General features: G+C 38.7%; 1 protein-coding gene across 2 annotated transcripts in view; it reads right to left on the bottom strand.

Moving 5' to 3' along the window:
• Positions 1 to 7,926: 7,926 nt before the first annotated feature.
• The window catches only part of prkd1.L (protein kinase D1 L homeolog), an 88,828-nt gene continuing 76,543 nt past the window's right edge, over positions 7,927 to 20,211 (bottom strand). For both annotated transcript variants that reach the window (XM_041573339.1, XM_018229061.2), the window contains 11 exons: positions 19,616 to 19,739; positions 17,696 to 17,773; positions 15,274 to 15,547; positions 14,352 to 14,404; positions 13,530 to 13,602; positions 13,225 to 13,331; positions 12,979 to 13,140; positions 12,358 to 12,456; positions 11,755 to 12,022; positions 11,163 to 11,248; positions 7,927 to 9,303 (listed from right to left, as the gene is read on the bottom strand). In XM_041573339.1, the coding sequence (XP_041429273.1) occupies positions 9,100 to 9,303; positions 11,163 to 11,248; positions 11,755 to 12,022; positions 12,358 to 12,456; positions 12,979 to 13,140; positions 13,225 to 13,331; positions 13,530 to 13,602; positions 14,352 to 14,404; positions 15,274 to 15,547; positions 17,696 to 17,773; positions 19,616 to 19,739 (1,528 nt within the window). In that variant the 3' untranslated portion in view covers positions 7,927 to 9,099. The remainder of the gene's footprint in view (positions 9,304 to 11,162; positions 11,249 to 11,754; positions 12,023 to 12,357; positions 12,457 to 12,978; positions 13,141 to 13,224; positions 13,332 to 13,529; positions 13,603 to 14,351; positions 14,405 to 15,273; positions 15,548 to 17,695; positions 17,774 to 19,615; positions 19,740 to 20,211) is intronic.

A 20,211-nucleotide genomic window follows, 5' to 3' on the forward strand; every position in this document is an offset into this window, starting at 1 on the left:
GGCTTCTGTTAGAGGAGTTATTAACGCTGTTATTATTCAGCCTTAAAGGGGAAATAGATAAGGGTTCTTAAAACAAATACGTGCATTGCTTTTTCTTGCTGCGTAATGGTAGAGTGTTGAGAGATCAGAGAGAAGTTGGTTAAACCATTATCCCTTTTTAGGAAGAATTATTGAACCTGACAAAGGAAATCAAGCAGTCTACCAGTGTTTAGAATATGTTACTTGATCTCTCTTATTATTTGGAATTATTTGGAAAGCTCAGATGCATATAAAATATTTCCAAGAAAGAAAAGCCCACTCCTGAATAGGGTGATTTTTTTCTATGGCAGCAAGCTAAAATGACTAAACAAGACAAAAATACATGCAGTTTATATGAAGTATTTGGGAGGGGGTCCTTCATGGAGTTTGACAAGTCATGAACATGAAGGCATAGTATAGTAACTTTCAGATGTGAAAAGAGGTGGAGAGAAACACAAGCATGGCAAAAGTTCCCGGGGATGCCAAATAACACCTGTGATTGGCTATTGGTAGCCCCAATGTGGACTGGCAGCCTACAGGAGGTTCTGTTTGGCAGTACACCTGGTTTTTATGAAAATAAAACTTGCCTCCGAGCCTGGAATTAAAAAATAATCATCTGTTTTGAGGCCACTGAAAGCAACATCCAAGGGATTGGTGAGCAACTTGTTACTCACGGTCCACTATTTGAGGATCACTGATCTATACTCTTTGCATGATGATCAGAAGAATAGAAAGATTGCCATACTTCAGCTTTTCATCCACTCTGCCACCTTTATTTGGGTGTGATTTAGAGAGAATGCCTAATTGGTCTTCTAGATTTACATGAAAGCACAGATAAATTAGGGAAGATTTTGTGATGAACACTTTAGTCTACTAAAAATAAAAAAAATCATGTAAACATTAAATAAACCCAATTGACTGGTCTTGCTACCAAAAAGGATTAATTATATCTTAGTCAGGATCAAGTACAAGATAGTGTTTTATTATTACAGAGAAAAAGGAAATAATTTAAGAAAATGTTAATTGTATGATTAAAATGGAGACTGTGGGAGATGGCCTTTCCATAATTTGGAGCTTTGTTTCCAGTCAAATGCGAGGAGCTCCCAAGGCACACCCCCTGCCATTGAAGACCCCCACCCCCGCAAGGTAAGGATTGGGGGGGAGGCAGGGTTGGCAAGTGGGGGGTGATGCAAACCAGGGGTTGATATGGAGCGGAGAGGGCATTGCATTGCTGGTTTCTTAGCAGCCAGAGCTAGGGTAAGTAACTGAGGAACATTTCTAGTGCCAACCTTCTGTTGAACCCAAGGCACATGCCTATCTTGCCTACATACCCCTAGTTTCAGCCCTGATTTCCTGAATACCTAGACTCAGGGCCTGGCCAAGCCAACCCTGCTCCCCCACACCCCATAGCTTTTTTCAGCCAGCTGCAAGTTAGACATTGAAAGCAATCATTTGATTGGTTGTCACTGGTTACTTCTCAGGTGCAAATGATCCTCACTGTTAAGTTACTCACCAGCACGGTATATTACACATTATCAAAACTAATGGGCCTGCAGTAAAAATATCCTTTGTGTTGTTTTCAGTGAAAGATAAGCATTTTATTGATAGTCTGTCATATCATTTGTTTAATTCAAATTGAATAAAATGGCAACAAATATGTATAACTTAGAGGACCTGACTATAGGCCGGGACCTCAAAAGAGGGCTTGAACACAAGGGGGGCCATTTATAAACAGTGGGCAAATTTGCACCTGGGCAGTAACCCATGGCAACCAATCAGTGCTGTTAGTGCTCATCTTTTGTAGCTAGTTGAAAAAAGCATATCAGTGATTGGTTGCTAGGGGTTACTGCCCAGGTGCAAATTTGCCCAGCATTTATAAATGAGCCCCAGTGAGTGTAAACCCCACTGTTGTAGAGCAATACTGTCCAACTGTCCCCCTTGTGTGGCCCCCCACATGAACGTCTGCCTGTTGTGTCTGCTTACCATATGTAAGCTTTAAAAGGTATCACTACTGGCAGTTCAAATTCATACTATAATTCATACCTGAGACCCAGACTGAAACTGCCCACATTGTTCACCTGTTCACAACTCATACAAAATGCTGAAGAGGCACCAGCACTGTGTCACTGTATGTAATACATCTTAGAGTGGTCCTGATAGGTTTCCCTGTCTCCTGCTCTCTTCTACCTTCCCAATGTTCCATGTGTGCCATACTCTGTCGGCCCCATGCTCCCCGTGTGTGCCCTACTCTGCCTGCCCTATCTACCTTGTGTGTGCCATACTCTGCCTGTCCTACACTCCCTGTGTGTTCCATACTGTGCCTTTCCTATGGTCTCTGTGTTTGCTATACTTAGCCTGCCCTAAGGTGTTTAATCATGTGTTGGGGGGGTGCTGTGTTAGCTACAGGGGAGGATGAGGCATAAGGATTTACGGGTATGTCTTAATATGACTTACCTTTTTTCACATGAGTGATATCCCTGCAGGGAGCACCAACCATTTGGTTTTTTTGTGTGCTACCACAATTAATGTGAAAATGGTCTTGTGGTAACATGGGTGTGGTTTAAAATGGGTGTGGTTTAAAAACAGGGAGTGGCTAACACTGGCTTCCATTATCGGACCTCCACCATGTAGGCCAGAAAACTCCAGCCCTCGGTACCACAGAAGTTGGACTATTATAGAGTGTATCATTCTTTAACACTGTTCATATTCCAGTGCATTCTACGTAAAAGCAGTGCTTTAACCTGACCTCTGCTTTGACATATATTGTGTGAACTTGGAGGCGGCTGATTAGTTTGTCAGAATTATACAGTGGCCGTTGACATCTGCATATGCACAGTATATTCGCTTAAAGGGAAACCATCAAAATACATTACTTACGCTTTTTGTAAGTAGGCACAGCTTTCTTTCTGCTTGACATCATTTCCCTGCTTGCTTTATTAAGCATAAATATATGCTAGCAGCCCTACTACCTGTTCCCTGTGAATAGGAGAATAAATATAGCATTAGGCATTGTGTTTTTTTGTTATATTTACCAGCAGACAATCAATGGGTGCTGGCACATTTTAACCTAATTGCGCGACCATAACAATGTGCTTGGAGAAAAGGAGGTTGGAAAGTAAGTTTTATATAATATAGTTAAAAAATGTTTTTTCTAATGTTATTCTTTCTCCAAGCTAAATAAAAATGCAGTTTTTCAGTGTCTAAAGTACAAAGCCACTGTATACAGGTATGGGACCTGTTATCCAAAATGCTCAGGGCCTGAGGTTGTCTGGATAAGGGATCTTTCTGTAATTTGGAACTTCATACCATAAGTCTACTAGAAAATCATGGAAACATTAAATAAACCCAATAGGCTGGTTCTGCTGCCAATAAGGATCAATTATATATTAGTTGGGAGTACAAGCTACTGTTTTATTATAACAGAGAAAAAGGAAACCAATTTTAAAAATCTGGAATATTTTATTCCGAAGTTGTCCGGAAGTTGCCACACGAGGAAACTTCGGGCGACTTAGGAAAACAAAGCAATCCAAGTGCCATCCCAGCCGGCAGAAAGGCATTGCTGGGAAATCAGTCACCCGAAGAAGAGGGGATTTGTCACTGCGCGGCTAATCTTCCCCAAACAGTATTGTGTTCCTCTACCCTTAAAGGGGTTGTTTCACTGAAACTTTTAGTATGATGTAGCGAGTGATAGTCTGAGACAATGAGCAACTGGTTTTCATATTTTATTTGTTTTTTTGAGTTATTTAGCTTTTAATTCAGCAGAGCAATATCAGCAATCTGATATAAATTACCCTAAATTACCCTAGCAACCAAGCATTGATTTGAATAAGAGATTAGAATATGAACATTAGAGGGCATGGATAGAAAGATGCGTAATAAACAATACCAGATTTGTAGCCTTACAGAGCATTTTTCTTTTTTGATGGGATCCGTGACCTCCATTTGAAAGTTGGAAAAAGCCAGAAGACTGCAAATAATTTAAAAACTATTAAAAATAAAATAATGAAGACCAATTTCGTAGAAATAGCCATTCGATAACATACCAAAAGTTAATGAAAAGGTAAACCATCCGTTTAATAAGTTCATCCTCCCTTTGTTGCTGTAACGGCCTCTACTTTTTTAGGAAGGGTTTTCACAGAATTTTGTAACATTGTTGGTGGAATTTCCTTCCATTCAGTCACAACAGCATTAGTGAGGTTGGACTCTGATGGTAGGGATCAGGCCTGGCTCATAGTCTATGTTTCAATTCAACCTAATGGTGTCAGTTGGGTTGAGGTCAGTGCTCTGTTTTTCCACCCCTGTCTCAACAACCCACAACATATAGCGCTTTCTTTGTGCATGGAGGAATTATTGAGGTGAAATAGGAAAGAACCTTTGCCAAACTGTTGCAACAAAATATAAAGCATGACATGTTCAAGAATATCACTGCATAGCCTAGAGATAGTGTAATATTAGACTTGGGAGTAGATGCTTGCCCATGGAAATTCAGCTTCTTAAGCTCCTGATAAATAATGATAGTGCTGATGTTACTTCCAGAAAAAGCTTGGAACTTGGAAGTGAGTGTTCCAACTGAAGACATTTGATTTTTACTCCCGACAAGCTTCGGTGAGTTTGCACGGGTACTACTTTGCAACTGAAATGTGGTTTCAATAAAGGGAAACTATATCCCTAAAAATGTTCTCTTTTAAAATTGCATTATATTTATCCATGTCCTTTTGTTACCTCTCAGCTATATTCACCCTCCCAAACGCCAAGTGATGGAGATTTGAGTTACTTTTAGGAGATTTGAGTTACTTTTAGAATAGAGCATCAAGTAACATAATTAAATAGATCCTGCAGGCTAGGAAAATCCTTAATAGGATTAATTAGCAGAGTGGCAGAGAGAGATACCTTAAAGGGAAATGATTTGCCCTATATAGAAGTGGTTAGATTCCTTACATTTGCTATAAATTATCAAGTCATATAACAGTGAAGTCCAGCTCTGGTGACTGGCCAGTGATTTGACGTGTCATAATCTATTGGCCAGATTCTATGAAATCTATCCACACTGTTGGCTGAAGGAGAGCTTTAGTGGTTGGCAAGGATGAGAGGAATGTGCCATGGCCAATACTTTAGTACAGTGATCCCAAACAAGTTGCTCACCAACCCCTTGGCTGTTGCTCCTAGTGGCCCCAAACCATGTGCTTCTTTTTAAATTCCTGGCTTGAAGGCAAGTTTTAGTACTGTCAAATAGAGCCTCCTTTAGGCTACCAGTCCATATAGGGGCTATAAAATAGCCAATCAAAGCCCTTATTTGGCATCCCCAGGAACTGTTTCCATGATTGCGTTGCTCCCCAAGTTTACGTTTGACTGTGGCTCATAGATAAAAAAGGATTGGGTGGATCCATGATGGAGGCTCCCCTGATCCGGTTACAGACATAGACTATATATGAGGTGAAGACACATATATTAATCAATTATGTGATCATTGCCTTGATTGAAGCTCTAGTTGACTTTATGAAGAACTATGGCTGGATCTTTGCTTCCTTATTGGGGCTGAAACTGTGGGCTTCTACTGAAGTTTTAGCTGCTGGGGTCTCCCTCCTGGGATTTCTTCTGCAGCCCTGATTGTTGTAAAGTTGTCTGTGTTACAAATTGAAGTTGACCGTGTTTCCAAGGGGCTTGTTTGTGAATATGTCAATATGAAACGGAGTGAACCTGTGCTCCTTGAGTACTGCATTAGCAAATAAACTATTTGTATGAATGGGCATCAAAAATGTAGCAATAATAATTTATCCTTGCCTATTGTGATGACTTGTATCTGGGTAATATTTTTAAATTCATGAATCCCATTTCCAGAATTCCTTGCAGTATAGGAGGCATATTTAAAGGAGAAACAAACTCCTTGTCAAAAAAAAAAACCCTACTGCCATAATCCACATACAGCCCCATCCCTCCTCGTCCCCCAGCCTAGCTGCTACCCCTAGCAAATGGCCCTAACCTTTTACTTACCCCTCGGTGCAGATTCAGGAATCTGAGTTCACAGCAGCCATCTTGTGGCGCTTCTGCAATTTCGGCACATGCGCAGTTGTCACAAACTGGGATATTGCTACAACTGAGCATGCGCCGCCACGCTGGGGGGAAGGAGGGTCCCAGAATCTGCAGCAAGGGGTAAGTAAAAAGTTAGGGGCATTTGCCCGGGGTAGCAGCTAGGCTGGGGGGAAGGAGGGTCTATGTGGGGTAGGGTTTTTTTAATAAGGGTTTTGTTTCTCCTTTAAGAGAGAAGTGTTGGAATAAAATGAGGAGCAGCACAAAAAAAGGATGGGTGCAAGGCTTAGTGGGGCTCACTCACATTAGTCATCAAATCTGGACCAAAGCAGTAACACAATTCAGCCAATGACGTTGCTTTCATGAAACTTCCTGCAGCTGCTTGAACACAGCTAATTACTGACTGGCTGGTATGGGCTAATACCAAACTGCAAATTTGCTCATTGTTGTAAACTGAGCCAGAGTGTCCAAAAACATATTATGTGACGTGAGGGTTGACAAAAAGTTGTCCTGCACCCAACCCTATCCCACACCTGATCTTGCCCCCTGGGCCTTCAGCATTTATAGAGCCCCAGCAAACATGCCCATCTCTGATATCAACAAAGGGTAAGTAGGTGCTAGTCTATAAAAACCAGTGGCTGGAGGCAGAAGTGGATCATAATAAGGCTGGAAAGATGTGTGTCTTCCCTGCTAGTTTCTGCAGTAACCTTGCACCAGAAGACTGCAATTCACTAACAAAGACCTGACATGAGAAGATGGACCAATAATGGTATATTTTGGAGAAACAATAATAATAATGACACTTCATGAAGTAGTTAGGCAGGCTATGGGCCTCCATATACCCAACAGCTGACCAGGATGCAGAGGGTTATAGTTTAGAAACTGCAGATTGCCCATTACTTATATTAAAAAAAAATACAGCTGTTCAACATCGCCATCTTTTTGCATCTCAGCTCTTATTGTTGGGAAATGTAGTAGATGTCTTAAGGTGGCCATAGACGCACAGATAATATTGTACGAAACAAATTTTCGTACAATATTCGGTGAGTGAATGGTGGGGAAAGAAGACCTGGATATCGGACGGCTCGTCGATCGGGCTGGATGGAACATTTTGATCAGGCACCTTTGAAGGCACCTAAACATCGGCCTTTGTTAGTGCTCTTGTATATCCAAAGATTCAGCTCTACACAAACAATCTTTCTTGGAAGGATCTTTTCCAAGAAAGATTGTAATTGTTACGTCTATGGCCACCGTTAAGGTTTGCTCCAAGCCTATCAACCCACAGAACCAGATGTTTGCTTGTTAGCAACAGATCAGCAAATGCTGCCTGTTGATTGGTAGCTATGGGTTCTAGACCTGGAGTGTTTGCCAGTCATCTGATTCTCCCATAGTCCTCTGCTCCCGGGTTCTCTTGCAGCTGGTAAACAAACAATGCTGGAACAAGGTGCAGTCGCATGTGGTTAACATACTAAAAACATAAATAGGAATCAGAGAAAAATGGAGACAGGGCGAATCTCATCTTTTAACATGTGTGCATGCAATTCAGGACAAAGGTCAGCATTTTATGGGATTCAAACTTACCTGAAGAAGAGTAGGGCTGCTGAACTTTGACCAAAGAAAAACAAAATACATTGGTCAAAATGGAGAGGGTATTTCACAAGCCTTAGAACAGTGGTTTTCATAATGTTTTGTGGCTTAGCTCTGCTTGGAGATCAACCATTTTGTCAGACCTCTTAGCTAATGACAAAAAGACCCTTGGGGGGAGCAATCCCACATTGATAGTTTTATAAATACATGTTCCCTTTTGTTTGTGTAATATATTCTCCAACCGCATGTGCTTTCCCCATAATTTCCTCTGTAAAAGGCCTCCCAAACAGCTTGTAATAACACAGTATTTTGGTTTTATTCAGGATAGAAATGTAAGAATATAATCTAAAATCTGCCAGAGGAGGATAATATGGAACATACTGAGTTAAATTGCTAAATACATTGTATTTGACCTTTAGCAAAAACATATTTAGTAACTTTTAATACAATGAAACAAAATAAAAATGAGAACAAAACCAACCAGGAACTAAGTGAGGAGAGGGCAGGAAAACCTCAGTAATGCCCCATATAACAGAGAATTCTTGGTCCTTGGTCAATCTGTCATTACTGCTATCCACAAAGTGGCCATGTAGACAGTACAAGACATATAGATCATTCCTTGCACCTATTTATACAGAGCGCTGATGTCCATAATTGAACTTCTCTGCTCAGTCCTGCCCCTACCTGGGGAAACACTATTCTCAGGGCAATCCTGTTACCTGCCGACCCCCCAAAGAGTGTCTTGCGTAGCAGACGAGGACCTGCAGGCTGTCCTACAAGCTAGGAATTAAATAAAAACCAAAACACACAGTTTCCTCCAGAGCCAAAAAACAAAAGACATTAAAACATTTGTTACAGACGAGATTAATCTCTAATCTGATGCCTGCAACACATTGTGGAGTGAATAGAATTACTAATTTGGTGCTTCGTCATCTGCCACGTGGCTCCCTTTAACAATGAGAAAACCTAAAATCTCTTGATTATTAGGTCAAGGAAAGAATTGTGTTGGGGAACTGTGTGCACTTACTGAATGTTTTATCATACACACAGAAGTATTCCGCACCACCTTCTATGCTGTATTGAATGTACATCTACTGAGCTCTATGCTGGCTGACTCATAACCACAATGCATTGCAGGCCTTAAGTAAGGTACAAAACTTACACTGTAGGTTATCAGCAATCACAAGTCTGCAAGTATCCAAATGTCCTCAGTTTGGAAGGGAGGCCCGTTCTACACTGCTCCAACAGATCCCTAAGCATCAAAGGGGTGACTAGGTTGGGTAGGCTAGACATCTTTCCAAAGCAACCCAAAGCCAGATAAATCCGAGAGACTTGCAATACTTGGGTTAATTTGGAGACTGATGAATACTGATCAGCAACTGAACCCTGCTTCTCATCATTTTTGCCCCAACATTATTTCTTGTTAAAAAAAACAGCTAGAGATGGGCTGTGGCATTGAGTAGAATACTAGAGAATACTGACTCTCTCTTCCAAAGCCCTCATCTCTGCATCTTCTGGTTCGTAGGAAGGTGGGGGTAAAAGGTGAGGGGGGTACTGAAGGCAGCGCTCCGTGGAATACAGCTGCCAGCGGGGATCATCACTCTCGTGGGTGATATAACGTTCCCCGATCTTGCACTCCAGTTCACGCAGGTCCAGCCAGGTCTGGTAATCCTATAAAGTCAATTGGACAAAGTCATAAGGTGCAAAATAAACCCCTGCTGCAAATTTATGACACCAGACATCGGATCATGCATTATCAGCACTAAGGATTGCTTGGTTTGAAAGAGAACATTTTTCCACTAATGTAACCTAATATAACCTAACATTCTCTCAATCAGAAAATGTGTGCTTACAAAAAGCATGTAGTCCCATGTGCCCTTATTATGTTTGTGTTCATCATGGAGAAAGGTACCATTCCCCTCCACCACCCTTAAAGTGGTTGTTCAATTTTAGTATGATGTAAAAAGTAAATTCTGAGACAATTTGCAATTGTGGTTTTTTTTTTATTATATGTGGTTTTTGAGTTATTTAGCTTTTTATTTAGCAGCTCTCCAGTTCGCAATTTGAATCTGGAATCTGGATGCTAGGGTCCAACTTACCCTAGCAACCATGAATTGATTTGAATAAGAGACTGGAATATGAATAGGAAAGAGCCTGAACAGAAAAATGAGTAATAAAAAGTAGAAATAACAATACATGTGCAGCTTTAAGGTGGCCATACACTACATGATCCACTTATTTGCCACGAGCAGATCTTATAGTGTATGGCCACCTTAACGTTACATGTCTTGTATGTATATATCTGAATGAATTATATATATATATATATATATATATATATATATATATATATATATATATATATATATATATATATATATAGATAGATATATATATATATTATGTATATATTTAAAGATTAGCTGGTGTGTGTGTATTGAGAGAGTGTGTATGAATAAATGCTACTGTTTCTAGGAGTGTGAAAGAGACATACACATTTATTGTCTCTTTCAAAGCTTTTACTGTTAACGTCACCTCTATATATAATATATATATATATATATATATATATATATATATATATATATTTTTTTTTTTTTTATTTGCACTGTCACTTTATGGCACTGTGTATAACACTTTGAGTATTACTAAAAGTTGATTGATATATACAACTTGCATGTTTTTTCCTGTTACGTAGTGGTTATGGAATGAAACGTTGTGGTTGCTAGGATATAGCTTGTGCCCCATGGTGTTTATCGTTGCTAGGATTTGGCACATCTATAAGCATTTACTTCCGTGCTCTAAGACAGAATGTGCATAGAGAGCCGCGTCACCATGTGACTTGGCGTATGTGACATCACAAACCCGGAAATTCAGGGAGAGCGCAAACAAGAAGATTGGGCTCAAAAATGAATAGGGTATTTATAATTCTGGTAATCTCCTGACACATCAGAATCCCCTTGACAAAGGCAGTTGTGCCAAAACATTGGGGCTATTCTGATTTTTTGGCAGGTGTATCTGCTCCTTGTTGTCTTTTTTTGCCTTGTATACACAATTGGGTGGTATGTATATATGTTTAATAATATTATGTATGTTGATGCTTTTGATAAAATATTGCTGTGATTGCCATATTGATTCTATATAAATTTTTTTGTGATACCACCTCTGTCTGAATTTTTTTTTTCCTATTGTTCATCTTTCAAAAGTTCTACGCTAATCAAACTATGGCAAATTGTTTCGCTCATCACTAGACCCTAAAAACAAAATAGCTGATGATTTTTTGAATCCTTATTATTCCAGGATCTGCCCTTTTTAGGGTATTCGTGTTTTTATTTTGTTGGTATGAAATGAATGTGCCTATAAATACTCATTAGGCTTTTTATTGTATGTGATAACTAATGGGCTGTGTAATTGCTTTTTCACATTTACTGACGTCCAAGACAGTCATGGTACAGAAAGATTGTGTTCTGGCTGGGAGCCCCATAGCTAAACCACTGAGTAGACATCAAAGTGTCCTCCATGCTGCTTACCTGTAACCAAGGGTGGTTAAGAGTCTTGTCAACACTATAACGTTTTCTCATTTTAACCTGCAGGAGGTTGTTGATCAGATCAATGGCTGAAATAAAAAGAAAGTTTTTGTTTAATAAGCATTTGTGAGATTCTCATGAAACAACAAACTGATAATCATAAACCCATTTTGATGGAGATATTCTTCTGAGACCTGACAGTAATCTATACAATAGTTAGCTGTCAAGTTATGAATAACAAATCTCTAATACAGTACATATTCAGAGATAATATCTGTCAGTTAACCTCAGTGCACTCATACACGCATGTTGCCCTGACAACATAAATGCAGCATTTCCCCACAAACAGGAGGGTTACAATCATTATTTCTTTCCTGCAGAACCTTCGACCTCTGTAGGATATACTCATACAGTACCTTATAAACACTATGATGTTTATACTTCGTTAAATAATGTTTTAGTAGCATGTTGGAATATGAGCTTTTTTTCTATTACCCTAATTTTATTAAGGCTCCAGAATGTCTTCACTGTAACAGATTCTCATTGTAACTGCTTCCCATCTCAACTTAATATTTATGCATTTAAATATTCTCACCATCAGGAGAGGTCTCTTTCCATGGGTTCGGAGGGTACATGAAGGCAGCATTCTGGATCTGGTCATGAATGTCTTCATCCTCGTTAAAAGGGAAAGTTCCACTCAGGCTGACATAAATAATGACCCCCACAGACCACATATCCAGTGAGCGGTTGTAGCCACGGTTTCTCAGCACCTCAGGAGCTAGATAGGCTGGCGTGCCTACAACAGAACGCCTAAAGGACTTCTCTCCAATAATGCGAGCAAAGCCGAAATCACAAAGCTTCACCTGAAGGAAATGATGACATATAAGTTACAGCAAATAATTTTTATATTAGATAAAATTAACATAAGAACTGCTCCTCTCATAAACAGCCTCAATTTACTATTCCGATGTACCTGTATATGGATAGGTCATGGCTCACCAATGAATGCTAACCAAAGCAGTCCCAGACACATTCCATCCCAAACAAATATACTGCAGTCTCTATCTTGCGTATAAACCTCGACAAACCAATATTCCTTATATACTGTTACTGGCAGTGTGGTCATTATAAAAGAGCAGGCTTCCCAATAATATAAACTGGTTCATCCTACAGCTAAATTCTACTGAGTTATATTCACCTGCGGGAATGGATCAGCTGAGGCAAGCAGGACATTCTCTGGCTTCAAGTCACAGTGGACAATGTTCTTAAAATGAAGATGTCGCAGGGCCACTAAGATCTGAAAAAATAAAACAGCTAATTAGTTATCAAAAGGACAGTGCAATGCATCATTTGTGGGGGATTAAGGAACCAACGTCAATAAAATTAGGCATGTCATTAATAATCAATGGCAGTTATTGTTCGACTTTTTCAGTTCAAGACCACTTAAACGCTTAGTATGGTTTTCCCTTAGCTTGTACCAAGGTTACAGAATATATGGAAAAATACTAGTGTATTAATCATTCAGCCACAGATTATCTAGGAATATCTAGGACAGCAAATACATTTAACCCCAAATCACACCCTAAATGATGTTCAAGTTGGGCTTGAAGGAGTATCTAGAATAGCAAATAGGAAATCTCCTGTTCAGATTATGCAAGGAAGCTGAAGTTTTAAAGATGATTATTCTACCTCTATAACATCAGTGATTTTCTTGAATATAAAGAGAATCCAATAAAAGACAGATCCAATGGCCTTCACATTTATTAGGCAAATGTTAACTTATCTAGTTCTTGTTTTGTCTATGTTAAATTTCCTTTACCTGGGTGACTAGGAATTTAGTAATACGGTCTGGTAACCGTCCTTTTTCGCTTGACAAGATCATCTCCAGCATATCCCCATGCAACTTTTCCATCACCACAAAAACCCTCTCTGGTGTCTCAAACATACACTCCAGATTCACCACACCTTGATGATGCAGGTTCTAGAGAAAGAAGAACAGTGAATAATGTCAGACGGCAAAATTACATACTGCACAGGCAATAACTGAGGGAACACAGATGGATACCTGTAAAATGGCAACCTCGTTTCGGAGCTGACTTTCTTGCTTAGTTGGAAACCGCAATTTGTCGATAATTTTTATAGCCACATCTCTTCCTGTCTTCCGGTGCTTACCTTAAAAAAATTAGGTTTACGTTCACAAAAATGAACAAAGTACGCATATATTAGGTTATTTTTTTATTTATAGGGCTTAAAGCCTTTGCCTGGCTATTTAATAATATATTTATATAAACACAGAAAACAATCCTACTCATTTTAAGCCGTGATTTGGAAATACAGCATTACTAGGCCTTACTTTTGCATCTGACATACCTCCATACACAATGCCAAACTGGCCTGATCCAAGAACCTCGTCTGGAAAGATCTGGTACACGGAGCTAATATCCTGTAAGAAAGTAAATGTACAAAACATATAAGCTACAATCTGCTGTTAATTTAAGATCAAACAAAATGTTACCTTTAAGGGTCCTTTCCATCAGGCTGCAGGTACTGTGTGCTTGTTTTTATATATCAACTGAGGAAGGTTTAAAGTAGAGAAATGTTAAACACATAGTACCTGTAGCCTGCTGACAAAGTTGATGTGTACTGTACATATTTAAGGGAAAACCATCTTGAAAATACCAAGTGCTGCCTCATCTTGCACCAGTAACTTGGAGGGCAGGCTTGGAGTGAGTCCCAGAAAAGAGGACAGCGGAAAAGGGGTTTATGGAAGAGCACCAAGAAACCAAAATAATAGGCTGATCTGAAAAAAGTAAGGGGAGTGCATAAAAAAAGAAAGCAGACGAGAGAATGGAAAAGCACAAGAGAAAAGGGCAACATAGAGAGTTGATGTTACAGGGAAAACTGGAAGAGGAGACTGAGAAAGAAAATGAGAAAGTAAAAGCTAAAGAGAATAGCAAACTAAGAAGAGCAAAAAAGATGATCAAAGCAATAGGGATGGGAGCACAGAATATGAATAGAAAAAAAGAGATGATCTTTAATAAAATTAGGTATCCATTTAATAACTCAGGAATGCTATGGTAAAAAATATTCACCCTTGGCCACACTATTAGTCTATTGCCTAATGTGGGATCTTGACACAGTGCTAATGTTGCGTATTGATGGAAAACCACACAGTCGCTGTATCATGCTTACCACATTCTCCTGCACCTGGCAGTTGGAGACAGAGATGCTGATTGAGATGTCTCCTGGAATGATAAAAAAAAGCCTTGAGTCAGTGGGATTCTTAGGAAGAGTAATCATGTCAAGCCTTGTTTTGTTGAGTAGTGTTTGTCAGTTAGCCCAAAAAAGTATTGGTACAGTATCCAACTATATACACCTTTATTTTTCAAGGAGAAATTTTCAGTCAAGGAGGATTTTTATTTATAAATAAATAGAGATCATTGTTTTATGTTACCACTTAATCTCGCCCTTTCCCTCGTAGCATAAAGATAATAAGCTCTGCATCAAAAAGTTCCTACATGTCTGTTTTGTCTTACAGATGTTCTATATGGTGATTGCTCATAGGTTAACTCCTGGCCTTCTACTAGCAAAGTAATTTACCCTCCTATAACTTTACTGGTAATTGCCTGGAACCTGCCATTGCATTCTCAAGTCATGTGCACAGACAAGGCCTAGGCAATGTCAATGGAACATGCAATCTAAATGGAAGATGAATTCCGAGCATTTTGCTCCTGCCCCCCATCTGGAAATCCTTCAGGCAGTAATATGCTATGGTGTGATTTATGTGCACATTTGATTAACTACCTTCTCCAGGAACTAAGAACCAGGAAGATAAAGACTGAAAATAATTTCAATTGTTTGCCACATTTTGCTCAACCAATCAAAAACCATAATTAAAGCTTTCATTAAAACATTAGTAAAATATATTCAGGGCAAGTGAACTCATGTTTAACAATGGGGTATATTTTAACAACAGAACACTTTTATTTTGTCCTATTGGTGCATTGAAATAATACCATAATGCTAGACTCAACAAAGAAAGACAGAAAAAGCAAATATGAATATGATGTTTCTTAAAGCAAGGGCCAATACATGTAACAGTGACAACACTTACGATGCTGGATGCTGCCATCATTGGCTCCTTTTGGATTGACTGGCATCAAAGCATGCTGTATTGCGATCTCCCACATTCTTGCAACATCCAATCCTGCCCCACTAGTTAGCATGATATTCCCCATTTCAGGAGCCACTGGAAGAGGCAAGTTCTCCCCCACGTAGTACACCAGGTTGGCAGTTGTTATTTCAAAACAGTGGGGGTTGGCTCCAGGGCAAAGAAGGGATAAATCTTTGGCAGGTTCCAGAGATAATATTTCCGACAGAGGGATTTCCTTAAAAGAATGCAAAATGAAGATTTAATTTGTGCCAAACAAAAGTGTAAAACATAACATGTGCCATGATGCATTTTAGCTATATATCTAGGATACTGTAGTCATGATAGAAAGCATTTACATGCCTGGAAAACAAAGTTAGTGCATAAAGTAAAAAAAAAAATGTTTAACTTTATAAAAACATTTATAGAAAATTTGAAGGGTGAAGTGCAGACCATTTTTATATAGAATACAGTACTTTAAAAGTACATTAGAGGACATTATAGACAAATAGCAGGGAACCTTTTTTCCCCATAAAGAGGATCACCGTACCAGAGGCCACCGCTTTAGACTAGAGGAAAAGAACTTTCATTTGAAGCAACGTAGGGGGTTCTTCAGAGTGAGGAGAGTGAGGTTGAGGAATGCCCTGCAGAGCGATGGTTGATTCTGTTAAAGCTTTTAAGAGGGGCTTGGATGATTTCTTGGACAGACATAATATCCAAGGCTATTGCAATACTAAAATCTACAATGGATATAGATATTGGAATATATAGTTTATGTGAGTTTATAGAGGATTTGGTGTGAGTGTGTGTATGGACACTGGGTTTCATTTGGAGGGGTTGAACTTGATGGACTTTGGTCTTTTTTCAACCCAACTTAACAATGTAATTAACTATGAAACTATGTAAATCCTGGAAGATCGGTGAGCTGGAGCGGTCTAATCTTTTGTTTCTTTGATCCATATGTAAATCCTGTCTTGCTTTATGGCAGAGATTTTTTATATACAATCTCAAAAGACAAAAAGGGTCAATTAACATTCATCTGATACACTTAAGAGAATGCTGGCAGGAGCTGATGGTTTAAATAATAATGAACTCATACCATTTCAGCCCACTGCAGTGGCCTCAACCCTGACATGAACCAGGGCACCAACACATTGCTCCCCCATAAATGGCAGAGTATCACAGTGGGGGTTGGTGGCCGGGAGCATGCAGAGTTAAATCCAGGATCAGGCTGGCTTCAACTGTGCATACTCGGAGTGGGTACTCACCAAAGAGCAGGTTGAGGAAGTCAAACCTGCAGCACAATTATCCTTTCATGTGGTTTTAGTAACTTCTTGTAACTCTGTTAATCTCCAATACCCCGGCATGCTTAGTGCACCTATAATGGCTGTCTTCATTACTGAAAAGTGGTCTCAGTTACATACAAATAAAAGTCACTATATAAATATAGGCCACTGCAGAGGACCAAAGTGGTATAAAGGGCTTTCATTGTCTTTTAACAATGACAGTAAAAGAAAAATATTAGCTGAGGAAGAATAAATTAATATAAGATGAAGCTGTAAAGGACATTGAAAATGCATGTATATATATATATATATATATATATATATATATATATATATATATATATATAATATATATATATATATATATATATATATATTATAAACTGTGCCAAAGGAATGGACCGCACACTTGAAGAGGGAAAAAGGCTTTATTGCAAGCACATGCAGGGATCAAACGGCCCTACGTGTTTCGGGATACAATCCCTTAATCATAGGCAATATATATATATATATATATATATATATATATATATATATATATATATATATTTAACATGTATTGAATAAAGTTTATCTTTTTTAAAAAAGCTACAAAGGATCCCAGTGTGCACCTTACCTCTTTGGATTATATATATATATATATATATATATATATATATATATATATAGTTTAACAATTTATAAATGTTTTGTTTTCAGTCATATTAGATATATGAGATTAAAGTTTCTTTAAAAAATTTTTTGAAGACCAAAAAACGTCTTGCATTAGAGCTTGCTTTTTATCTGCACTACACATGAATACTGGTCCTTTCCTTCTGGGTTTCCTGAGTTCAATTTCAGGAATGTGATGATATCAGAACTACAAAAAAAAAAAAAAAACACTTGCATGCAAGAAGCTGTTATTCACTTGCTGCACAAGTATTCAGTAAGGCTAGAAGTATAATCATTCTTACATGATCCAAGTAAGCCATACTTATTTTTATTACTCTCTATTTTGATCTAGCTTTTCCAAACACAGTCTGTGATTGCTCTAATAGCCTCGTCTAATTAACAGCATAACAAAACATTTGCCATTATCACGCACTTGCTGCAATAATTACCTTGTAGTATTTGCTTCCAGTATCATTTTGAAACAGAGTGATGCACTTGCTGTCCAGTCTCCAGTAATGCCTTTTTCTCTGTGATTGTAAGAAAGCAAGAGGTGACAATTAGCAGTTACAACAGGTCACAGCATAGAAAAGAACAATGCCAAAAGCAGGACCTACACAGTTTGATGAATGCATGAAATACTTGATAACTTAGTTAACTTTCAATGACCAGCATATAGAGTTTTTTTTATCTTTAAAAGAGCACTGTGCACACTTTCATGTAGTTTTACCTACAGAGAACTAGAAAATGACAAGTAAAGCTTGGCATAAACTGTCAGGTCTTTATCCGATTTAGCCAGCATGCAGAGAGAGCTATGTGGCTGACCTTCACACGCATACATTATTCGCGCTATGCACATTTTCTGTGGAATCAAGCAGTTTATATTTTGCCTGACTTTTTCAGATGCTCTGATGGCATCAGAGGGATAGCTCAACCTTGAAATGAACATTTAGCATGAGGTCACTAGTGATATTCTGATAAAATTTGCTATCTGACTATCTTTTGGGGATTTTCAGTTATTTTCTTTAGCATCTCTCCAGTTTGCAATTTCAGCAGTGATATGGTTGCTAGGGTCAAATTCACCATAGCAACCAACAGTGGTTTCAATAACAGACTGGAAGATGAAGAGGAGAGGGCCTAAACAACAGAGATATAAGCAATGGAAAAAAAGTAATGTATGACAATAATGCAGTTGACCAACTGAAAAAATGCTAAAAACAGGATCTTCTTTAACACTACGTAAAAGTTAACATAATAAAGGTTAAAAGCGAGTCATGTAGATGGCATAGATGCTGATTTATTCTAGCTTTTTGTGAGTGTTTATATTTATGGCCAGCTGTGATTTTAAGGCCTACTCAACGGTTCTACAGATCTCTCCATATGAAAAGTATATTTTTACTTATGAAGCGCTACTTGCATGGGCGTAATGTCACACCTGAAGATTCGGGGAGATTTAGTCGCCCGACGACTAATCGCCTCTTCTTTGGTGGGCGACTAATCTCCCCAAGCTGCTACCTTGTGTCTTCCGCCCGCTACAATGAAAAGACACCTGCGGCAGCACACTCACAGCGCTTTGTTTACCGAAGTCACCTCTTGAGGCAACTTCAGAAAACGAAGCGCCGCGAGTGCCATGCCGCAAGCGGGAGAGCAGTGACATCTAGGAAGTACTGAATGGAAAGTGAAAGTAATTGTCTGCCCCGCCTCTATGCCCATGGCATAAAGGAGGGGCAGACAATATTTGATTGACATCTGAGACTTTTAAATGAGCTTACAACAACTATGAATGCTTTAATAAAAAATAGAAATTGGATTTCATGTTTAATTTGAAAAGGACTTTTATTATACAGATTTTTGTGTCTGGGTGACAGGTCCACTTTAATATAAGATCAGATAACTGGCCTACTGAATGGAGCAGCACTCAATGTATCTAGTCTATAAAAGTCAGTTATACTGATCAATTAAGACTCATGACAATTATGTTTTGCTGCAAAAAATAAGAGTACAGGACAAATTGGTCACAAAATGCTACTATTGCAACGGGGATTATGAAGAATTTTGCTACATGGCAGGATTTGTAGGTATGAATAAACAAAAATATGCAGGTAAGAAAAACTCCCTGGGCAGAATATCCTGTGCCAGAATTTCTACTGAATGTAAGCAGAGGAATAAAAGATCAGTTTATTAAATAAAGCAAGTAGAAGAAAGGGTAAACCACCCAAGCAGTTGCTGGTGCCAAGGTGGTGCCTGGCCATATAAGGAGACAGGAGGAGAATTCTTCCATTCTATTTGGCACCCCTGGTCAGCATGTAAACCTCAGTCCTCATGTGCAGAATGGAATGAGTGATAAAATGGCACCCTCTCCTCTTGTTTACCATGGGATCTTTGCTGGTGTAATGTACCATCCAGCCTTCTTTCATTACACTGCTGCTTTTCCTCTTTGTATGTTTGACAGACTGGACTACTCTCATCAGTGGAATGTTGTTACTGGCTGAAGGGCTGAAAGAAAGTAAATAAACTGTAAAATAAGAAAAGAGGCTGATCATGCATTGCTAACATTAGTCTTTAAAGATGCCACAGTAAATATTTTATTACAAATCTTCAACATAAGTCAATGAATTTGTCAGGAAGTCCAGATGTTCTGGTCAAGGACTATTACTATATTACTTTCAGTTATACATGTATAAACGACTGAGCTTGTTAAATCTTTAAATGATGTTAGAACCGAATTTGAATTTCAAACCTTCATTGGAGGTCCAAGGACAACAAGGTTATAGATATTATAAACTATTGGTGTATCAGCCATTCAGATTTTGTTACAAGAGTCTCTAGGAAAGCAAATACATTTCCATCCCTAATCTCACCACATTTGATCTTTGAGCTGGGCTTTCATTTTACAGTACTGTATAGGATTTCTCTCAAAATCTCACCCAAACAAGCCTTTAGGTTGAGTCCCTCATACATCTAATTT

Source organism: Xenopus laevis, chromosome 8L, assembly GCF_017654675.1.
Source record: "Xenopus laevis strain J_2021 chromosome 8L, Xenopus_laevis_v10.1, whole genome shotgun sequence".
Taxonomy (NCBI): Eukaryota; Metazoa; Chordata; class Amphibia; order Anura; family Pipidae; genus Xenopus; species Xenopus laevis.